The 20,583-nt window shown below is 31.1% G+C and overlaps 2 protein-coding genes across 3 annotated transcripts; one reads left to right on the forward strand and one right to left on the reverse strand.

Moving 5' to 3' along the window:
* Positions 1 to 441: 441 nt before the first annotated feature.
* LOC108338791 (protein TRAUCO) lies at positions 442 to 4,414 on the reverse strand. The gene is made up of 2 exons (XM_017575817.2): positions 3,278 to 4,414; positions 442 to 973 (listed from the first exon to the last, which is right to left on the reverse strand). The coding sequence occupies exons 1-2, from the start codon at positions 4,323 to 4,325 to the stop codon at positions 699 to 701; spliced, it is 1,323 nt and encodes a 440-aa protein (XP_017431306.1). The 5' UTR covers positions 4,326 to 4,414; the 3' UTR covers positions 442 to 698.
* Positions 4,415 to 11,829: 7,415 nt separating this feature from the next.
* Positions 11,830 to 19,640, forward strand: LOC108340697 (NAD(H) kinase 1). 2 transcript variants are annotated; one of them, XM_017578221.2, is made up of 11 exons: positions 11,830 to 12,041; positions 12,662 to 12,809; positions 12,908 to 13,027; positions 13,911 to 14,095; positions 14,510 to 14,623; positions 14,774 to 14,868; positions 15,489 to 15,595; positions 16,525 to 16,598; positions 17,354 to 17,432; positions 17,587 to 17,894; positions 19,126 to 19,640. In XM_017578221.2, exons 1-11 carry the CDS (start codon positions 12,015 to 12,017, stop codon positions 19,432 to 19,434), a joined length of 1,566 nt encoding a protein of 521 aa, XP_017433710.1. In that variant the 5' UTR covers positions 11,830 to 12,014; the 3' UTR covers positions 19,435 to 19,640. The 2 variants fall into 2 exon arrangements, with proteins under 2 accessions (XP_017433710.1, XP_017433709.1); XM_017578220.2 differs by having other exon boundaries at positions 11,831 to 12,041; positions 12,659 to 12,809.
* The last annotated feature ends 943 nt before the right edge of the window (positions 19,641 to 20,583 follow it).

Genomic DNA, 20,583 nt, shown 5'->3' on the forward strand with positions numbered 1-20,583 from the left:
GTTCTTGATCTTATCAAAAGAGACCTGAAAAGTTTACCGCAAGAACAAAGTTATTATAAAACAGAACCATAGAATTGAAACAATGAAGACAATTGAAATGTGAATTACAGTCAATACAAAGACTTGTGAGGAAGCTCATTTGCTTACCTCACACTAGACCTAACATAATCTTTGAACAAAATCCTTTAATATTTGAAAAAAAAGGTTTAGGAAGGAGATTATTGGTTAAAAAAATGAAAAACTGAAATTAAAAATATATATTAATGTACACTGCAAATCTGTCACAAATGAGAAATCTACCTCAAGATATTACATGTTCTTCGATGAATGGAAATTTGATGACTTGGAAAAGAAACAAAATGGTTTTGCAAGGACTACTACAAGAGCAGAATTCCGAACTATGACACATGTAGTGTGTGAATTGTTATGACCAAAGAATTATTGGTGTGTAAAGTGACACTTTATCCCCCTTGTGAGGAAGTAACCAAAGGGTTTGCGCATGATCATGATGACATCATATGTAACTCGAATAGAAAAAATAAGGCAACACCAAAAAAAGTAAGAAACTACAGAATGTCTACAGGAACACATACAAATTTTATGTACATCACGCGGCCAATTTCTCTCTCAGATGTTTACACCACCAATCTAATCATTAATGAATCAGATTTTATAATTAGCAATAAATGCAACACACGTCACTCTTTCTGGGGTTTCTTCTCATTAGATTCTCCATTTTCAACTCGATTGTCAAAACCGTGATAAGGAACATCGATCATTGGCCTAGGAATTGGTCGTTCAATGAAATCCTCAGGAAAACATTCAAAGTCAGGACCAAAGTTGAACTTAACCGTGCAGTTTGGTTCATTGGGTAGAGTAAACATTGATGCGGCAGGATAGTAACGACCACCGTGAAGATCCTTGAAAGCTACACCTTGGCATATGCCATTTTTAAAGAATGATATCTCGCTTCCTGCACACAATAGAATATATGAAACTTACAAATTGAACACATAAAATACAACAAACAGTTCCCGCATAAAAAACAATACAACTATCAGTTAAGAGAATATGTTTGTACTATATGCAAGGGAACAACACTAATATCAAGCCCTTTTCTTACTTAGTAGACTAGGCTACATGGATCAAATAATGTCATCCCGTGTAGACATGTAATACATGCAAGGGTTATTAAATGTCAACAGTTTTTTCAATTGTAAGGGATAAGGAGCACGGCTAATGAAGGCCTCTAAAAACAGTTGATTAACTATCAGGTTTTCAAGGATTCATGACAAGTACTCACGGCACAAATTGTATTTAACTACCAGCAAAAATGCTTCAGATATATTTACTATTCTGCATTCTCACTTTCTCAGCCACTTCCAAACATTTCATCCTAAGGGGTAACAAATTAGTGCATCTGGGAAAATTTCAATATAATCTCCATATATACACTGTATTCACAAGCTCCTACTCGCCCATGGCCCTGGTCTCCTTATACATCACAAAACATGTATACTCACTTAAACCTCTAATCCATAAATTGCCAAACCATTAGTATTGTAAATAGAGCATGGGTGACCTGGATAATGTTTGGCCAAGTTTTTGGGGGTGCTTGTCTTCTCATTAAAAAGTCATCCAATTAACTTTTATAGAAGCTCTATATTTTGGGCACCTTACATTTCAAAAAAAGCTACATTTATTATTAAAAACTTTCTTAAATTGTATTTGATATTTCTTCTTTTGAGGAGAAGAGAGTTCAAGAAAATTGGATCAGCATTAAATATTTGTAGATTGGGAAAATTAACATTTCTTTCTGCTTAACGTGCCCAACCTTTTTTAATCAATTGATGAGAATCTACTGGTATGTTTACAGCACATAATAAGTTTAATTTCACTTCCAACCCTAATTATTCACACTATTGACATCCTGGTAGAAGAATTTGAATTCTTGATCAACTTTAGTGTCATAGCAAGTATAATGCACCATCAACAAACTTGCATAACAAGAATGAAAGAAATAGACCAATACACGAAAAGAATTTACACAAAGAATCAGATTTATAGCCACATATTAAAGAAGATTTCCAATATGGGGTAGGGATGGAAACTAGTAAGCTAACAAAAAAGCATTGGCCTACTTGTACAGAGTAATCTGAAATCAAGCTCCACCTATTTCACTGCCCAAGAATATCCCAGATGTGCATCCATGTATAAGTCCCTAATCAAATTACAAAATATCCCACATCCATGATGAGTCCTATCAATAAGATTTGAACTTTGAAATATTAAATAACCCATAGTACTCAGGGTTTGCAAGTATACGTTAAATTGTATTGAAAACAGTGTTCCACATGATTCGTCAGAGTGGAAATGATGAAGGCATATGAGACTTTCCTCGTTTTCCAATTCTGTGCATGCCTCCAACACATGTTTACCAAATTTTAGACGATTCTTAGGTGTTTCAACTTACTTTTGTTACAAAAAGAAAGAAAAAGGACACGAAAACCTTATTGTCACGTTCTACTCTCATCTCTGCTACATGTCTTTAGGCAGCAATGGGTGAAAATTTTGAACAAATTCTCTCATCTCTGTTTCTATCAAGTTTTTTTCAATGATCCCTCTCATCTGTATTATTCTCTCTGGAGGCTCTGATCTCTGTTTTATTAAACCTAAAACACTGTTTCTAGATTCTTACATACAAACATTTTGCGTCTCTGTCTGTGATAACTTTAAGCATTTCTCAATTAAGTTTCACAATATGGGTCCAGGTTTTCGTTTGCAAGAAAATGTTTTAAATATGTTCATTGACCTCGATAGAAATCGTTAACTTCCGTTGATTCGAGTTCTGCAGGTTCTTTTAGTCTATTCTACATTTTTTAGCAGGGTTTCCAAGCCCACTAGCAGCTTTACCATCCATTACAAGCATATACATCGTTGTCCACCACTTATCATTGAAAATACTGATGGATAAATTGGAAACATTCAGTTTCGCATACTTAAGAATCTAGGCAGAAAATAGAACCAATAACACAATCACAATAAAGTAATCCAGAAATAAAAAAAGTTTGTCAGGTCAAATTCTCTCCCTCCTCCCAAAAGCACGAATAATTAACTAAGCCCTCAAACACTAAGCAAGCAACCACCAGGTATTTCAGTAGTATCTTAACTTAAAAACGCTAATCACCAAGTGCAAATCTATCGTTGAATATTCAGTTTCCTAGCTGAAAAGATAAATGAGAATCATGAAAACTAAATAACAAAGTTGGAAACTTACCAGGCACCACTTTGGGTGGATCTTCCTTAGCATCTTGAGCGCAAACATATCGCTGGCCTTTATACCAGACCAACTGAGGTGTATTGGGGGCGTAATTTTTGCCATCAGGCAAATTGATGTAGAAACCAATAACATCCCCTTCCTTGTAACCTTCCTCTCCATACTTCTCCCTACTCGCCTTATGAATCTTACTCCCATCAATGTCCCGATAGCCAAAACTGTTCCCATCGTACCCAACCGGAGCCTGCAAGTCACCCTTCTCAGTCGACCACCCAAGGCGCGTGTGCCCAGTCTCCCCCAACTTCACAACCCTAATCTCGAAGTACCACGCGCCTTCCACGACTCCGCGCGTTGCCCTCACCATTCTGTAACCCTTGGTGCTCCCCGCACTCATTCTGTCCTCGCTCAATTCCACCTTCTCTGCTTTGTAAACCTTCGACAGGCAAATCTTCATCTCCGCTGTGTCGTCGCTCTTGTCGGGAAACCGCGGCACCGGCGTAATCAGCACGTTGTCCTCACCGTTTGCATGGTTATTGTTGTTGCCGTTGTTGTTGTTGCGGTTGTTTTTCTTCTTCCCCTTCCGCGTCGACTTGGTCGCCCACACGTTATTGTTCTTCTTCTTCGATTTCTTGGCGTTCGGCGCCGAGCCGTTCGCAGCGGGAGTAGTCGCATTGTTGGCGCCCTCCGCCGTCGCTGGCACAGGCGAGTCCTCCTTCGACGCCTCCGCCGTAATAGAGGAGAGCTGCTTCTGTTTCTTCGGCGGCGGCTCCTCCTCAGAAGCGTCGCCTTCTTCGCGGCCGGACTTCGGGGACTTTTTGGATCCGTCGGAGGCGGCCTCGTCGTCTGAGAGTTCGTCGGAAGGGTCGGGCTCCGATCGCGCGTCGTTGGGGTGCTCGGTTGGGGTATCAGAGGGCGTGCTGGTGGTGGCAGGAGGAGCTTCCGGCGATTCGGAGTCTGTGGCTAGGGCGGTGTTTGCGGTGGTGGTGGGTGGTGGCACCTCGTCTTCTTCATCTTCTTCGTCTTTGTAAGTGGCTTGTAAGCTATCCATTGCTAGGGTTTGGTTTAACGGTGAGAATAAATGAGAAAGCGGAAGGCTCCGACAAGCGATGAGAATAGCGTATGTAGTAAAACAGAAGAAAGTGAAAGTAGAGAAAAATAGTGAACTACGACATAATGGGTTTTGGTTTCCTACGGCCCAAACAGGCACAGAACGAGGCCTCTAACTATGGTGCATTTCTGTCTGCACTTCCACTCCCATAATTTCAACCTGTCTCGTGGTATGGTGAAATTACCAGTTTAATAATATTTTTTTTCCAAGTTCATGAAGAGAGTTTTATTCCTTATGGTGATTTCTCTCAATAAGAATAATTCTTCTCACAAACTCTGTTAAAGTCAACAAATTCATTCAATGGTTGTTCCTCTAATCGAAGGTTGTCATTTCTCACAAACTTAGGAAAACAAATTTTAAATTGTATAATTCAAAAATATATTTTTATTTTGTACTATGAAATGTATAATCTATATATATTCTGCAATGTACATTCATATATAGTAGATTTTTTGTTCTTTTCATTTTGAAAGTCTCGTAGTTTAATCCAAGTCTAACGAAGAACACCAAACAGGAAAAGATATGCCGAGGGATTATTTGTACTATATTAATATTGAATTTACGTAGAAGATATTAAATAATAAAATTAAAGAATAGTTAAATTGTTTGATTACTTAATTAGATAATGAACGAGATAAAAATATGTGTGAATTTTGATTGTTGTGTGTATGATATTTAGAAATAATACTAGTTTTATGTTTGTGCAGTTTATGTTATCTTTACTATGTGTTATACAAAAGCCGAAAATATTTTAGATAGAAATACTCAAAAGTGATGAAATAAAAAATAATAGTTTGTGTATACATTTATATGTACCTCTGCTTCCTTGTAAAGATTGATATGACAAATTTGTCTTGAAAATTTTATATAAATATACTTATGTATAAATCTATATATGTGTAAATGCATGATGAATGAGTAGATAGAATGCAGCTAGAAATTAAATATTACCAATGTCAGTGAGGAAGTCTTGAAAATTAAAACTAAACAATTATTTTACAATATATGCCAACAATTTTTTTTCAATTAATTTTAGTATGATTTTATTTGTCAAAAATAATGTTATTTATCATTTCGAACTAGCACAAATTGTCTATTAATACTAAGTGAAATTATTTTGTTAGTTGATGTTATTTGAAGTAGTCTTTTGAACTAATATGAATTGAAAGTCATGTTAAAATTATTCTTCGACCAAAATTAATGAGTTTTCTCAACTAACATATATAGAAAAATAAATACTTACCAAATATTGTTATAGATGAAACTATTTTAATTGATGTAATTCAAAGTGTTTTAGTCAATGCTTAATAAGAATTATTTTTTTGGTTAAAATTTTTTAGTCATTGTAAGTTAAAGTTATTTCTAATTGTTGATTGTCTATTTTTTTTTAATATTAACAGAGGTAATTTTTTTTAATTAATGTCATTCATATTTATTCGGTTAAGTAGGTAGTGATTTTTTGTTTATGTTTTTAAGAATTCCTTTTCGATCAATATCATTAATGTTGTCATATTGTATTTACTTTTAACTACAATGGTTTATTTTAAGATATATATATATATATATATATAACATATTTTGATTACGATTTTATAAGCTCTTTGCTATCTAACTTTTATTTTATTTAAATGTGAGTTGATTTTAATTTCTAAATTGATTCGTGCAGAAATGAAACTAATACGCGTAAAATTTAATTGAATTATGGTCTTGATGTGCTAACTGTTTAGTTGAATTTTCTGAATGTCATGGACGAATGGTTCTGTTATGACTGAAAGTAATATTAATAATCGTATTATATATGGAAATGGTTGAATATATATGAATAATGAAAGGTTTAAAAGATCGAATGTTTTATTTTCATTTTATAAAATCAATTTATATATATTTTGTTTGTTTTGAAATCTTATCTATTATATTAGATGAATTATTAGATATGATAGAACAATAATTATTTAATTTTTTTATTTAAAAATCCCGTAAATGATTTATTCACGTAAATGTTGTCTAAAAGATAGAGAATTAATTTAATGTCTAAAAAATAAAATTAAAAAACGCGCATAAGGGGTTGTTTGGCTGACCCGAGAGTCTGACAAATATAGAAATGTGTGAACTCCATAAATGGGCATGTTGATTTTTTCAAAATTTTATTTTTTTAATAACAAAGAAATAAAATCATAACAATAACAATCAATAAATAATTAAAATAAAGTAAAATATTTATAATAAAAACGCTTAATTAAATAGTTTTATTTAATCACTCTCAATTGTTTATTTTCCCAGTGATGGAGAGTCTGATAGTCATATTTATTCCTGACCAACCAACTTTTATACTTGCCATTAGTAAATTTATGATGGAAAAGGTTGATAGAGGTTGTGGGAGAGTAACATTAATTATTTGTTACAATTAATATTCCAAGAATATGAAAATTTCCTTTTTGCAATTTTTGGATTGAATAATTAAAAAGATAATTACAAATCTAAAAATGATTTTCTGTAATATGAAAATTATCTTTAATTCTTAAAAAAATATATTTTTTAGATTATGTGATTTAAAAATTAAAATAATTTTTTAATTGTGTAATTATAAACAAAAATGATTTTTGGAATGTATATTTTAAAAGACAAAAATGTCTGAAAAATATTTTTAATTTTCTTAATTTCTCAAACTTTGTGAAGTGATTTTTTGACTTTCGTGTTATTTAATTATTTTTTTAGAAAAAAAATATATAAATTATATAGTTAAAAAAAATTGAAAATTTTATATTGATAAGTTGCAGACTATATAAGAAACATGTAATAAGTTTAATGTATAAGGTTTATAAGAAAGATGTTAGGTTTGGTTGGGGCGTGCGCGGGTAGTTGGTGTGGTTTGGTTGACTATGAATGCGTGAATTGCGTTTTGCGCGTAAACTCCACTTCTTCTTTTTCATTCTTTCAAAGGTTGTATTAAAAGAGTCAAAAACATGACTGAAGACTGAAAACAAATAAAAAAGTATAGAGCTCCAACAAATTCAGTCCATTATTTATAAATGATAAAGTAACTGATATATATATTTATAAATGATAAAGTAACTGATATATATATTTATAAATAATAAAGTAACTGATATATTAAAGTCAAATATTTCACTTTTTAAAAGGTGAAACTCACATTATTCATCATTTTTTTGTTTTAATTTCAGAAATTTTAGTTTAAACATTTTTCATCATCATCATATATATATATATATATATATATATATATATATATATATATATATATATATATATATATATATATATATATTAAAGTAATAATACTTGAATGAAATATCTTTTAATTTGTGACTAATTAATAAAACTTGATATATCCACTTTAAGAGATTTCTTTTCAAAACCTCTATTCAACGTCAATATAGTGTTTGATTTGGGCATAAACTAATTTTAGAATATATAATTTTATGATAGATTGAATAAGATATTAATAATATGACTATATAATAACAATAACGTCAAAAAAAAGTATACAACATTATAGTATAACGTGAACCAAACATAGCACTAAAATTAAGAATAACAAGTGATACTTTTGTAATTATTTGTAATAAATTAAAGTGGATTTAATTTAATTCATACGTTAATGACTTAAATGATGTCAGTTAATTTTTTCTTCGACGTCAATTAATGATGATCAGTCATTTTTTGATATCAAAGTTTTGAATAATATTTGTCATTAGCTTATCTAATGTTATAAGTTTTTTTTTTTAATTTTAGAAAAAATAACGCGAGGCTCATTTCATTACCATGTTCTTTTGTGATTTCTTCTGAAGTACATACAATGATTATAGCATGGAGTTTTAAAGGTGATTTTAGTCTCTTTTTACTCGCATTCTAATTCTTAACATGCATATGCAATTTTTCTTTCTGACTAAATGGTTTTTGAGTTCACTGTGTTTTCAAGCTTTCAAATTCACTTTCCATTTAAGGCGACAAGGCCTTTTCCATTTAAGGCGACAAGGCCTCTACGAAGGTTTTTTTCGATTCTCTATTCATATAATACGGAAAAAAATTGGTCGTCGAAAATTCGTTGGTAATGACTATTTTCCAACGAATTATCAACATACTTAAATCTATCGTTAATAACATCGTCGATAATATTTATTAACGGAATATTATATCGGTTGATAATTACAGCAAAAATTTGTTGGTAAATATCCTGATTTGGTTCATCTTCTTTCTCTTTTTCCTTCTTTTGTTTTTTTAGTGTTTCATTTTTTTTATCAATCTTCCTTCATCCTTAAACCAAAACAAAAATTCTATTCATTCCAAAACCAAAATCAAAGAGTAAATCTAAGCATCCTAATTGTTTTAGAAACCCTAAAATTGGCAAAAATCACTGATTATTTTTTGAACAACCATCTTTTCTTCATCTTCAACGACACACCATGTCATAACCATGTCGTTGTTTGCGTAGCAACCATGTTTTCTTCATTTCCAACGGTACACAATGCCACAACCATCTTTTCTTCATCTCACAATGGAGACGTTTTCCCTCTTTCGTATGTGGTGGTTCTATATGCTCGATGGAAGAGATGGCAACATGCAACATTGCTCCGAGTGGTTCTCCTTCGTCAAAGAAACTTGTAGTTGTGGTGGCCTGAGCTGATACGGGAGAACTTTGGAAAGAATATGGTTATTAGAGAACGAAAATAGAAAAAAAAAAGGAGAAGAATGGTTCCTCATATGAGAGAAACGAAAGTGAATAAAGTGACTTGTGTGAGAGAGAAAAATACAACATTATTTACGAAGAGGGAAAGAAAATTTTGTCGTTATTTTTACCGACGAATTTACTGACAGATTTTTTCAACTTATTTACCAATAAAAAAAATCTATCAGTATCATCATATTTACCAATAAAAAAATATGTGTACATGACATATTTTTATAAACATAGAATAATATTGATTTCATGTTTATTTTAATAATTTGAAAATTTTAAATTCTCAGGCTTACATAATGATTATAATTATAATCTCTTTTGGATTTTTATTTAAAAAAACACAAAATTATTGTAATTTTTAAAATATTCTCTCTATGTAATTTGTATTTAAACAACGTTACAAAAACCATAGTAACATAGCCTGCGTATTATTTATTTATAAATTTATAACTTTAAACTACTGCTTTGGAATGAATTTTCGTCCATGAACATGCTTCTCGAATTTACATTTCAAAAATGGCATTCGATTCAATGTTCATTTCAGAATAAAATGGAATCCATAAAAAAAAATCTAATGAATAATATTTCTGAGAATGAAGTTTTTAAAGTTCTTTCATGATTGAGTGGGGAATACTTTTTCCTTCACGATAAAAAATTCCCATGAATGATATTTTCAAGAATCACAATGTAAAATTTATTCCATGTTTATTGAGAAGAATGTTTTTTTTTTTCAGTACAAGATCCTCAACATAATTTAACAATGATATTCTGAAAATTATTTTATTCTTATGAAGAGGAATGATTTTTCCTGTACAAGATCCTCCTCGACAAAATTATCATTTAAGAAAAAGGTTACAAAATTTTAAAGATAAAAGATTTTAAATTTACAATATAAGAATATATTAAAACAATGTATTTTCGAAAATATGTATTGATAAGATAAAAGAGGAACTTAGGAAGTGTTGTTTGTACTAACATTTAAAAGAAGTTAATCTTTTTATTACAACTTATTACACACAATAAATTTGTTGATCTTCAGTGCAACAAATACCTTAAAAGTATTTTAATAATGAGTTTTTATTAGTTCTTAATATAATTTAATTTACATAATCCATTATCCTTACCACTGTTTATCACATGTTTGAATTAGAATTTAAACTCTGTTTTTTTTTTACTTTTACGTAATACAAAAAATTAAAAAGAAAAACAAACTTTGATCCTATTTTATCATTAATTTCTAATGACATGTAATGATGCAGAGGTGCCAAATAAAGTTTTGTTTAAAAATATTAAAAAAACTTAAATCGTAGAAAGTGAATTTCATAACATTTTGAGAAATAAAAAAAGAAAAGAAGGTTCTTAATGATGTGATAGGACTTAGCTACACACATCAAGCAATAGCATAGATTCATTATTAATTTTAGTTAATACCATACATTAATGTAAGGGTTTGTGGTCCCTATTTGCAAAATGTCAAACTTTTACGTTATATTAATTCCAATATATATATATATATATATATATATATATATATATATATATATATATATATATATATATATATATATATATATATGGTTTATTAACTTATATAACCTATTGTATAATTTTTATTAAAAAAAAACTTATTCATATAAAAAACATACTTTAAATACATAAATACTTTAAGAGGTTAGATAAATTAATAAACCTATTTATATATATTTATATTCAACTATTAAGTTACAATTGGTACCGAATATATTTTAAATATGTATGAATAATTTATTTTATCACTTTTAATTCATCTTATTTTAGTGAAACATCTTGATGATTATTTGGAGGCGAATCTGTCCAGAAATATTGAATGTTAAATTTTCTTAATCAATAGGCTTTTTTTATATTCTCATTTATGTTTTAATTTTATCTTTTAACTATATTTTTAAACTAAAATAATGGTTTTATTAGTTATAATTTTTAAACAATTTTTTTTTCTAATTTAATTATTTTTAAAATTTAATTATTTTTCTTTAATTATAAAATACTTACAACATAAATAAAAACAATTTATAATAAAATTTTAAAAAATATTTATATTTATAATAAAATTAAAAAAAATTATTATAAAAAAGTAAGTACACCTATTAGCATGTTTCCTCGCTAATACATATTAAAACAATTATTATAATAATAAGTTTTTCTGTTCATTTTTCATTGATAATACTTTTAGTGCCAAAGGTGTGAAAATTGGTCACAAATTAATTTCAGTTTTTTATATTATTTATATATTTGGTCAATCCACCTTTAAATAATTGGAGTTCTTAAAATTGGCACTACTAATCAATTTAATTCTTAAGTAAAAGCTAAATTACTATTTTTAACAACCATTTTTAATTTAATATATAATATGCATTAGTTCAAAAGACTAAATAATTATTTTTTTGTCTGGAAGACTAAGTCAATTGACTCATACAAAGGTGACGATAGACTAAGCAATTATTTTATTTTTCTCACAATATTAAGAATTAAATGAACTAACAAAAGAAATAAAAGTAATATGCATGTTAATCTTCAAGCACAGGTTAATTAATTATTAATTAACTAATTAATTACACTGCTATACTCACGAAATATTATCTATCTGTCTAGGGAAATTAATTAGTCTTGCAGTAATTAACTTACAAAAAAATGGAAGAAAAAAACAAAACAAAAACCTGAAAACCTCACTGTTTCTGGGTTGTTCCAAATTCGAAAGAAAAGTTTAATCTATTGTACAGAAACAGCATGTGCCTTGGCGTTGCGTTGAGTTGTATATATATAAATATAAGTAAACGAATTTGAAGGTCAAAATTATTCAGACACTTTGGATTGTATTGTGTTGGAGCAGAAACGAGACAAAGGGATCCCAATTATTCATTTTCCTTTGTTCTCTGTCTTCTCCATTCCCTCTAATGGCTCCAAACAAGCTCAATTCTTCGGTAATTTAATCGTTAATTTCATTATCTTCTTAATTTCAGTTTCAATTTCTTTGTTTTTTAATCTTAATTGTTGGTTGGTTTGGGTCATGAATTGATAGGGTTTTTCTTCGCTAGCAAGTTTGCTAATTAGGATGCTTTGTTTTGTGTCTCATTTTGAGGTTTGGAGTTGTGCTCCTGGAATCTGGGAGCGGGGAATCCTTTACTGTTACAATTGGCTACACTTTTCATACTATTGCTTTTAAGGAAAATGAAAGTGGGATGCCCAAAAATGAGTTAGAGTCAAAATTGATCTTGATTTCCCTCATTACTTGTAGGATCAGTCTAGTAGGATTGCTTGTACGAACAAAATTTATTCATTGTTAGGTGGGATTAGTTGTAAACCACTACTCTTCATGTCAGTCTGTGCTACCTTTTTATCTCTCTGACACAGAGAAGTATATGCCAATATGGATACCTACTGGTCATTTGCATGTTCATGCTGTAATCAATCAAAGCACAACCAAAGTTCAAATATATCACTGCTTCAGAGGGCAGCGCTTTCAGTTTCACATAAATCAGAATTTTTGACAAGTGTATATTTCTTGTTTTGTGACTTTTGCCTGATTTACTTTATGCAGCAGGGAAATACCAGCATGTCATGTTCACAGGCTGAGAATGGTTTTGTCAATTCCTTTTCTCTATTCCCTGAAAAAGCAGTGGAAGAGATTCTTCAATCTGCCATCCAGGGATCGGATGATCATCTTATAGAGTTCTCTGAAGCTTTAAGAAGTATGATCGTATTCTGTTCAAATTATTAATATCAACTGCAACAAGACATGATCTTGATGCAAGATCTTTGTCCTTATTTTGTCTTGAACTCCTTCTAGCTGTTGCAAAGGCTCTCAGGCAAGTTGCTGAAGGGAAAGCTTCTGCTCAAGCCGAGGCTGCTGAATGGAAACGTAAATTTGAGCTGGAGAGGGATCGGAATCTGAAGTTTGAACATGCAGGTTCTAATCACTGAATAACTACAAGATGAGGATTTTTTATTTTTTTAAATTTTCCATTCTGTAGCAGTTGATATTGCAAAAGGAAAATAAACTATTTCATCTGTTTTTGACTTAACTGTGATCATGCTCTCTTATACTTGTTGATTGATGAACAATTTATTTCTTTTTGTCAATTCTGTTCTCATATTTCAGTCACATACATTGTCTTTTATTTTTTATTATCCTTTTTCGTGCCCATCATCTTATCCAAAATTGCTGTCTCAAGTATTTGTTTAATGCTATGGAATTTGTCTTTTACTGATTGGAATTTAGGTTAGTTGTATTGTGCTGTTTAGAAGTGATGAAGCCTACTTTTACTTTCTCAAAGAGAGTACTTTCTGGCTTCATTTTTTTATGTTTTTAGGGTCGAAACCTTTTGCTAAATATGGAGTAGTTTTGTTCATTGCATGTTTTCTTAGCGTCTTGGTTTTCCATTGATTTCACTGTGTATTCATGGTCATTCGACACAATATTGTATTTTTCAGAAGCTCCACTGATGAAAATATAATACCCCTATTTTCGTAAGGTTGCAAAAAAGTTAGTTGATGATCTCAATCTTGACCTCAAGGAAGTAAACGACTAAATATTTTGGATGTTAATATGGACCTTCTAAGCTTCTGATTTCTACGAAGGTCCACTGGCAATACTGAAATTTTTTAAAGATATAGTGATTGAAGCATAAAAGTGAATGTTAGAATTTTGTAATTTTCTGTGTCTTCTATATTTATGTTTCCATGTGGCCTATTTCATTATGTGGTTTCTATCTCTTCTGCTATGCGATGTTCTATCTATATCTCAACTTTGGAAGTTTGTAATTTCTGTTTGCTGTTTGTTTTTATTACAGAAAAATCATGTCTTGAGCATCAGGCTGATCTTGATGATATGAGGACAAATAGCCCTGCCAAAAATCCTACATCGTGTAATGTAGCTAATGGACAGTCTGAAAAATGTTGTTCGAGGAATGGTATTTGCTCCCATGAGGTTCTTAAGGATGGAGCACCCAGTTCTGATTCCAAAATAGTCAAAAAGGTATTTTATAACTCCATGATTGAAGCAAATTGGGCTATATGATCAACCCGTCACAGCCGGGTGTCCTGTTGGTATTTTATTTTTTGAAATATTTGTGTTTCTGTGCATGTGTTTGTCTAGCCTTTTTTTTAACATTTGTCATGGTCAAACATCCAAAAGACTGAACAGATATGACTCTTCAGAACAGCACAAGCTGTTGAGCCTTTACATTCAAATGACAGCTGGGTTAACTACTAACTAGTAATGTTATTACTGGTGTAAAATTAGGCAAATAAGTCTGTGCTAGGGCACCTTCTTCTATTTTTACTTCCAAATAATATTCTAATTGTCTCCTGCTAAATTTGCAATTCATGAGCTTCGCTTCCTTGCTTCTTAAGCTAATTAGTCTTAATTTATTTCTTTATTCTCGAGCAGGCTTCATTTAAACTTTCATGGTTCTGCAAAGATGACCAAAGTGACCAGTACAAACATGACATTGTCTCTTTTGAAAGAGGAAATATAACCACTGCACAGCGCAGTAGTAAGCAGGTGTTTCTTGTTGTGGGCGATTTGATTTTATTACTCTTGTGACCGGCAATCTTGTCTCCTTTTTTTTAAACTTTGTTGTCATGCTAATTCTAAATTTACAATGGCTGCTATACTTGTATATTGTCTAATTGAGAAGTTTATTTATTTCAGATCTCTTTGAAGTGGCAATCATGCCCACAGACAGTGCTCATATTGACCAAACCAAATTCAGTTTCAGTTCAAATTCTGTGTTCTGAAATGGTTAGGTATGAACTCTAATATATTGTTTTTTTTAACGTTTAGGTCTGCCAAAGTTGGGTTTTCCTTAATATAATACCAATTTTAGATTGAAACTCTTCGTGAAAGTAAGGAATATGCTGATATGGAAATTAATTTTGATAATAGATCTCAAAACTCATTTTACATTTTTATACAAAACTTGCTACATTTGATGGTGTCTGTCATTCATTCTTTCTTAGCGGTTGTTAAGAGAACATAGAGATCTTGGCCTAAGATGGAAGAGCTTTCTGTGCTTACTTATTTATGCACATGAAAATGTGATAGTCTTAACTTTCAATCATAATGGGTGGTTAAGATTTTATTCACTCACTAGATTCGTGCAAAATTTAAGTTAGCTTAACTTTGCAATTCATTTTTATGAGTTTGATGTGACTAAGTGAAGATTGTTTATTTTCAAGTTTAACTCCAATTTTCATTATGTATTATTTACATCTATCCTGTGCCTTTTTATCCTTCGATGTATTTGTCTTTGGTACAAGTGAATAACCAGTTATACAGAACAGAAACTTTATTTTGATTTTACCATTTCAGCTCATGGCAAACCTTCATTTAAATCTACTGTGTGCTTCTTTTTTATCATTCCCAGATGGTTGAGGCAGCAAAAGAATCTACACATCTATGTAGAACCACGTGTCAGGGTTGAGCTTTTGGCAGAATCATCATACTTTAATTTTGTAGAAACCTGGAATGATGGTAAGTAATTAAAGTCATAAGAGGACACTTTTCACTTGATCGCCTTCACAAAATTTCTGGCTTGTACACCAAGGTTATCTTTGGAGGATTGAACCCTATCACTGGCTGTTTTTTTAAATCATCTGGACCAAGTTCAGAGATATATATATGTATATATATAATTGTTTTCATCAAAACCCACACTAGATACGTAGCATTTATGGTTGGCCACACTTGCCTAAAATCAAATTAATTGTCTATTATCCTACCTTAGTCTTCTCTCTGTTATTCTTTCATTGACTATTCCTTATTGCATCCCAAAACTCAAGTGTCATCTGCTATCTAAATTGTGTCTTATGTCTTCATTCTATTGGAATAACGGACATATAAAGCAAAATGCTGAAGGTTATCGTGATCCTAAATGAAACGTAGTAGTCAAGTAAACTTGGCCATTCCTTCATTTTGTATCAAAATGTTTACCTGCTATTTCAATATGCTACCATGCTCATATTGCATTACTTACCGTTGGTATGCACCAGACCAAGATTATTTGAGTTTAGCTGAGTTGACAGACCCGAATCAATAATTTTTTTAAGCGAATAATATGATTCTATATTAAATGATCATGTTTTACCTTTTGTATTGCAGCCTCCTGTTTGAAATAAGATTATGATTTTCGCTTCATAAGCCATCCTTTAATTTTAATAAATTATTTTGCCTACTGTTATTTTTCTGAAAATTATAACTATTAATGAATATTCTTTGGAGCAAATAATGATTTTAGATTAAGAAAATCGTGTTTTGTATATTGTATTACAGCCTCCTGTTTGGAATAAGATGAGGAGTTTTACTTCATACAATATATCCTTTATTATTATTTTAATAAACTATTTTGCATTCTTTATTATTCTGAAAATTATAATTATTTGAACAATGACATTTTTGTGTAGACGAGGAAGTTTTGATGCTGCACACTAAGGTTGACCTCGTGGTAACTCTTGGTGGAGATGGTACTGTCCTATGGGTACGTGAGATCTATTTAAATTATTTGTCATCGTATGAAAGCAGCACAGATTTCTAATACACATTCAAGCTATTAATTTACTTTATTTTGTCTCGGAAAAAAACCTATTTCTGATCCAAATCTAGAAAGGTTCACTTTTCAAAGTGAAACCTGTTAACTTTGTCACATAAAATATGATTAGAAGCCAGAAATTATTTGCCTAAAATTTAACTAACAGACATTGTGAATAATAGAAAATTGACACACCAAAGAAGCTCGTGGATTTCCAGTATTTTATCCATATTACTAATGTCTGAAGTTTAAGCAATTTTTCAGTTGTTGATTTTTTAGTTCATTATTATTAGTAGTAATAGTATATATATTTCTTGATGCTTTATTTATGTGAATGATTCTATGCATTGAGATAGTTTGGAGGGAATGATATCATGCCGAGGTAAGTCTGAATAGGCATTTACATAGTGTATTAAATGACTTAAAAAATATTTTCATCTTAAGAGTTAAGTTCATTTAATTAATTACTGATCTTGGATTTCTATAACTTCTCCTTTTGGATTGAATTTTCTAAGAATATAACGACTGTTAGACTCAGGATGGGGTATCTTTAGTACTATTAATCTCTGGCAATGGATTATTCATTCTTAAAGAGTTTAGTAAGTAGATATGATACATGGCTTTATTTTACCTATGATATTATGTGTTGTATATTGGTTTGCTTAGTGACATTGACTAATAACTATCATGTACTAAATGTGCAGGCAGCATCTATGTTCAAAGGGCCAGTGCCTCCCATTGTCCCCTTTTCTTTGGGGTCTCTTGGCTTTATGACCCCTTTCTGTATCCTGCAACTTTTATTTATATATCTTATCTTTTTTTAGAAGATAGATCAAGATACTACCAGAGTAACTTATTTTGTCCCTGGGGACCTTTTTATTATATTATAGTATCTGTTTTCATTTCTAATTGGAAATTGAACTTAACCATCCTTCAGACAGTGAACATTACAAAGAATGCCTTGAATCAATTTTAAAGGGCCCCATTAGTATCACGTTACGGCATCGTTTACAATGTCATGTTATACGAGAAGCAGCTAAAAATGAATATGAAACTGAAGAACCTGTGCTTGTTCTAAATGAGGTTACAATTGATCGTGGAATATCTTCTTTCCTCACAAATTTGGAATGTTACTGTGACGACTCCTTTGTCACGTGTGTGCAAGGAGATGGATTAATCCTATCCACTACATCTGGCAGTACAGCATATTCTTTAGCAGCTGGAGGATCAATGGTTCATCCACAGGTACTTTGATGAATAGCTTCTTATTCGTATACCTTGACTGCAGAGTTTAATTTTTTTTTTCTCTGGTATAGTGTTTTATCTCGGTCAATAAAGATAATATTTTACAATGGAAGTTTTGGTCAATCCTTCTCTTAAATTAAAGTTTTTTTCTCGGTCTTAAAATATATAATGAACGTAAATATTTACGAAAAATGTTATTAAGGTTGAAGCTATAGATTTTCTGGTTCCTTTGTGTACGGTGATTATCCAATAAAATAAATCGTTGTGATTTTAGTGGAACTTTACTGTGAAATGAATTTTACAATAGCAGCTTTGATTTGATCAAGTTCTTGGGGGAGCACAGTGCAAGGAATTTCAGCTTTGGGAGGGAATTATGTAGTGCCAGTATGTCACTTGTTTCAGGGGAAATTCTTGACGATTGTTAGAGTCTCCCGAAGATTTCTAGAATTATTAACTGAGGGAAAAATAAGCAATCTGGCAGAATCAGTTGTAGATAAATGAACAGAGTTTTACTTGGACCACCTTCCAATTAACTCTTCCCAAAGTGTGAAAAATGTAAATTTGAAAATTGGACAAATAAAATTGAATTTCAAAATAAGCAAACTTTATTAGATTGATTTTCTATTTTTCTGAATTAAGTGTCTCACACAAGTCACAACTAGAGAATGAACGTAGAATTCCTTTGTGGACTATAGAAATCTGCTTAGTATGAAGTCACATTCACATCGACCTTATTGTTCCTGTGACATCATCACGAAGCTAATTATTTATTTTATTTAAGGGTTAGCAATGTTTTTTTCCCCTAAACTATAACGTGATTTTAGTTTTCGATTCTATCTCAAACTTTAATTCTGTTAAGTCTTCATTCTTAAGAAATTGATGGATGCAGTTCTTTTCCTCGCCCAATGGTGTTAATTAGTTTTTGGTGTGACAAACGATAAATCATGCTGACTTTTAAGACGTTGGTAGGAAGAGAATTTGTGGATTGCATTCATAATAATTTGTTGTTTGTCATGTCAAAAAACAATTAATACTTTTACGCCAAAAGAATTTCATCTGTGCATTTTCTAAGTAGAGATCTAACCAGATCAAAGTTTGAGATAAAGTCAAAATTGCATTATAGTTTAAGTACGAAAAACATAATTAACTCTTCATTTTACTTGTCTAGAACTAAATATAAATATAATAATTCTCCACCTTCATCTGAAACTGAGTCTTTTTTGAATTGCAGGTTCCAGGTATTTTATTCACCCCAATATGCCCACACTCTCTATCTTTTAGGCCAATGATATTTCCAGAGCATGTAACTTTGAGGGTGCAAGTACCATTCAACAGCAGAAGCCCTGCATGGGCATCATTTGATGGAAAAGACAGGAAGCAATTAGCACCTGGAGATGCACTGGTGTGCAGCATGGCTCCATGGCCTGTTCCTACGGCTTGTTTGGATGATTCTACAAATGACTTTTTGCGCAGCATTCATGAAGGTCTCCATTGGAATTTGAGAAAGACACAATCATTTGATGGCCCTAGGGAAACATGACATAATTATATCATTGTAGTTGGAAACTGGCTAGTTTCTTCATCAACAATATCTAGAAGCAACTTCAATTTTAGTACCTTTTCGATAGTTACATATAGTTGTAGTTTAGAGTAAATTATCCCCCTCTACACCTTATCCTCTCTTATTTTATGATGTATGTATACTCACTCCCCTTGAGAAAGAGATGAATATGGATTATTCTTCAGTTCATTTAAATATGAATAAACCTTTTAGTAATAACTGATGAATATTTTGCCAAAGTACTTTTCAATGATGGTTTTTATTTGCCACCACTTTTAGTATGGAGAGAAATTGGGTAGACAGAAAAAAAAAAGATGAAAGAAAATAGGTGAGGAATAAAATGTAAATTAAAAAAGTTTGGTTGAAAAAATAGAAAAAAAGAAAGAAAGAGGAAGATAGATATAACCTGAAGTTGAAAATACATCTGAGAATTACTCTATTTTCATTAACTTTTACTTTCATATACCAAATAGTTAAATATTATTTTCATCACTCTTATTTTCACTATTTTGCCTTATCTTTTTCATCCAGCTAGCGACTAAGTTTTTTAAAGGCAATTTTTTTTTAACTCTATAGTTAATTTTAAATTAAAAATAAATTAGTAAATATAAAAACTTGTGTCTGGACCCTTAAACCTTAAAATGTTCAAAATTAGTTGACAATTATATGAAAGCATACTATAATTAAATAAATTAATATATTAGATAAAAATATATACTATAAAAACATTTTAAAGGTTATATTTTAGCAATACAATTCTATTTTTATATATTTCACTCAGTGAAATCAATTTGGAAGATGTCAGACCCATTAAAAATCCACCCAAAACCCAGCTGACTTGAAGATAAGTGTCGAGGAAGGGGAGCTGGAAAACAGAAAGTGGAAGACAGGTGTAAGCAGTGGAGTGGCCGTTCGGTTTTGACGGTAGGAGTAAAACTCTGAGTTTTCAAAAATTCACGCCACTCTCTGCATGCAACCATCTTCTTCAACCTTCTGAAACTCTATTCTAGAGGTGTCATTTGAGTCTCTGGCCCATGGGTTGACCCTAACCCTTCTAAAATCAAGCCCCAATTTTCTAACCCCCTTAATAGGGGGCTTTTTAAAAGTCCCAACCCCTAAAGCCCCACA

Source organism: Vigna angularis, chromosome 5, assembly GCF_016808095.1.
Source record: "Vigna angularis cultivar LongXiaoDou No.4 chromosome 5, ASM1680809v1, whole genome shotgun sequence".
Lineage (NCBI taxonomy): Eukaryota > Viridiplantae > Streptophyta > Magnoliopsida > Fabales > Fabaceae > Vigna > Vigna angularis.

Excerpts from the sequence above, each read along its gene's own strand:
- LOC108340697 (XM_017578220.2), top strand. The coding sequence starts at position 12,015 with ATGGCTCCAAACAAGCTCAATTCTTCG. Across the intron at positions 12,810-12,907 it reads GTTCTCTGAAGCTTTAAGAA|CTGTTGCAAAGGCTCTCAGG; the intron begins GTATGATCGTAT and ends AACTCCTTCTAG. Across the intron at positions 13,028-13,910 it reads TCTGAAGTTTGAACATGCAG|AAAAATCATGTCTTGAGCAT; the intron begins GTTCTAATCACT and ends TTTTTATTACAG.
- LOC108338791 (XM_017575817.2), bottom strand. The coding sequence starts at position 4,325 with ATGGATAGCTTACAAGCCACTTACAAAGACGAAGAAGATGAAGAAGAC. Across the intron at positions 974-3,277 it reads TCCACCCAAAGTGGTGCCTG|GAAGCGAGATATCATTCTTT; the intron begins GTAAGTTTCCAA and ends TATTGTGTGCAG.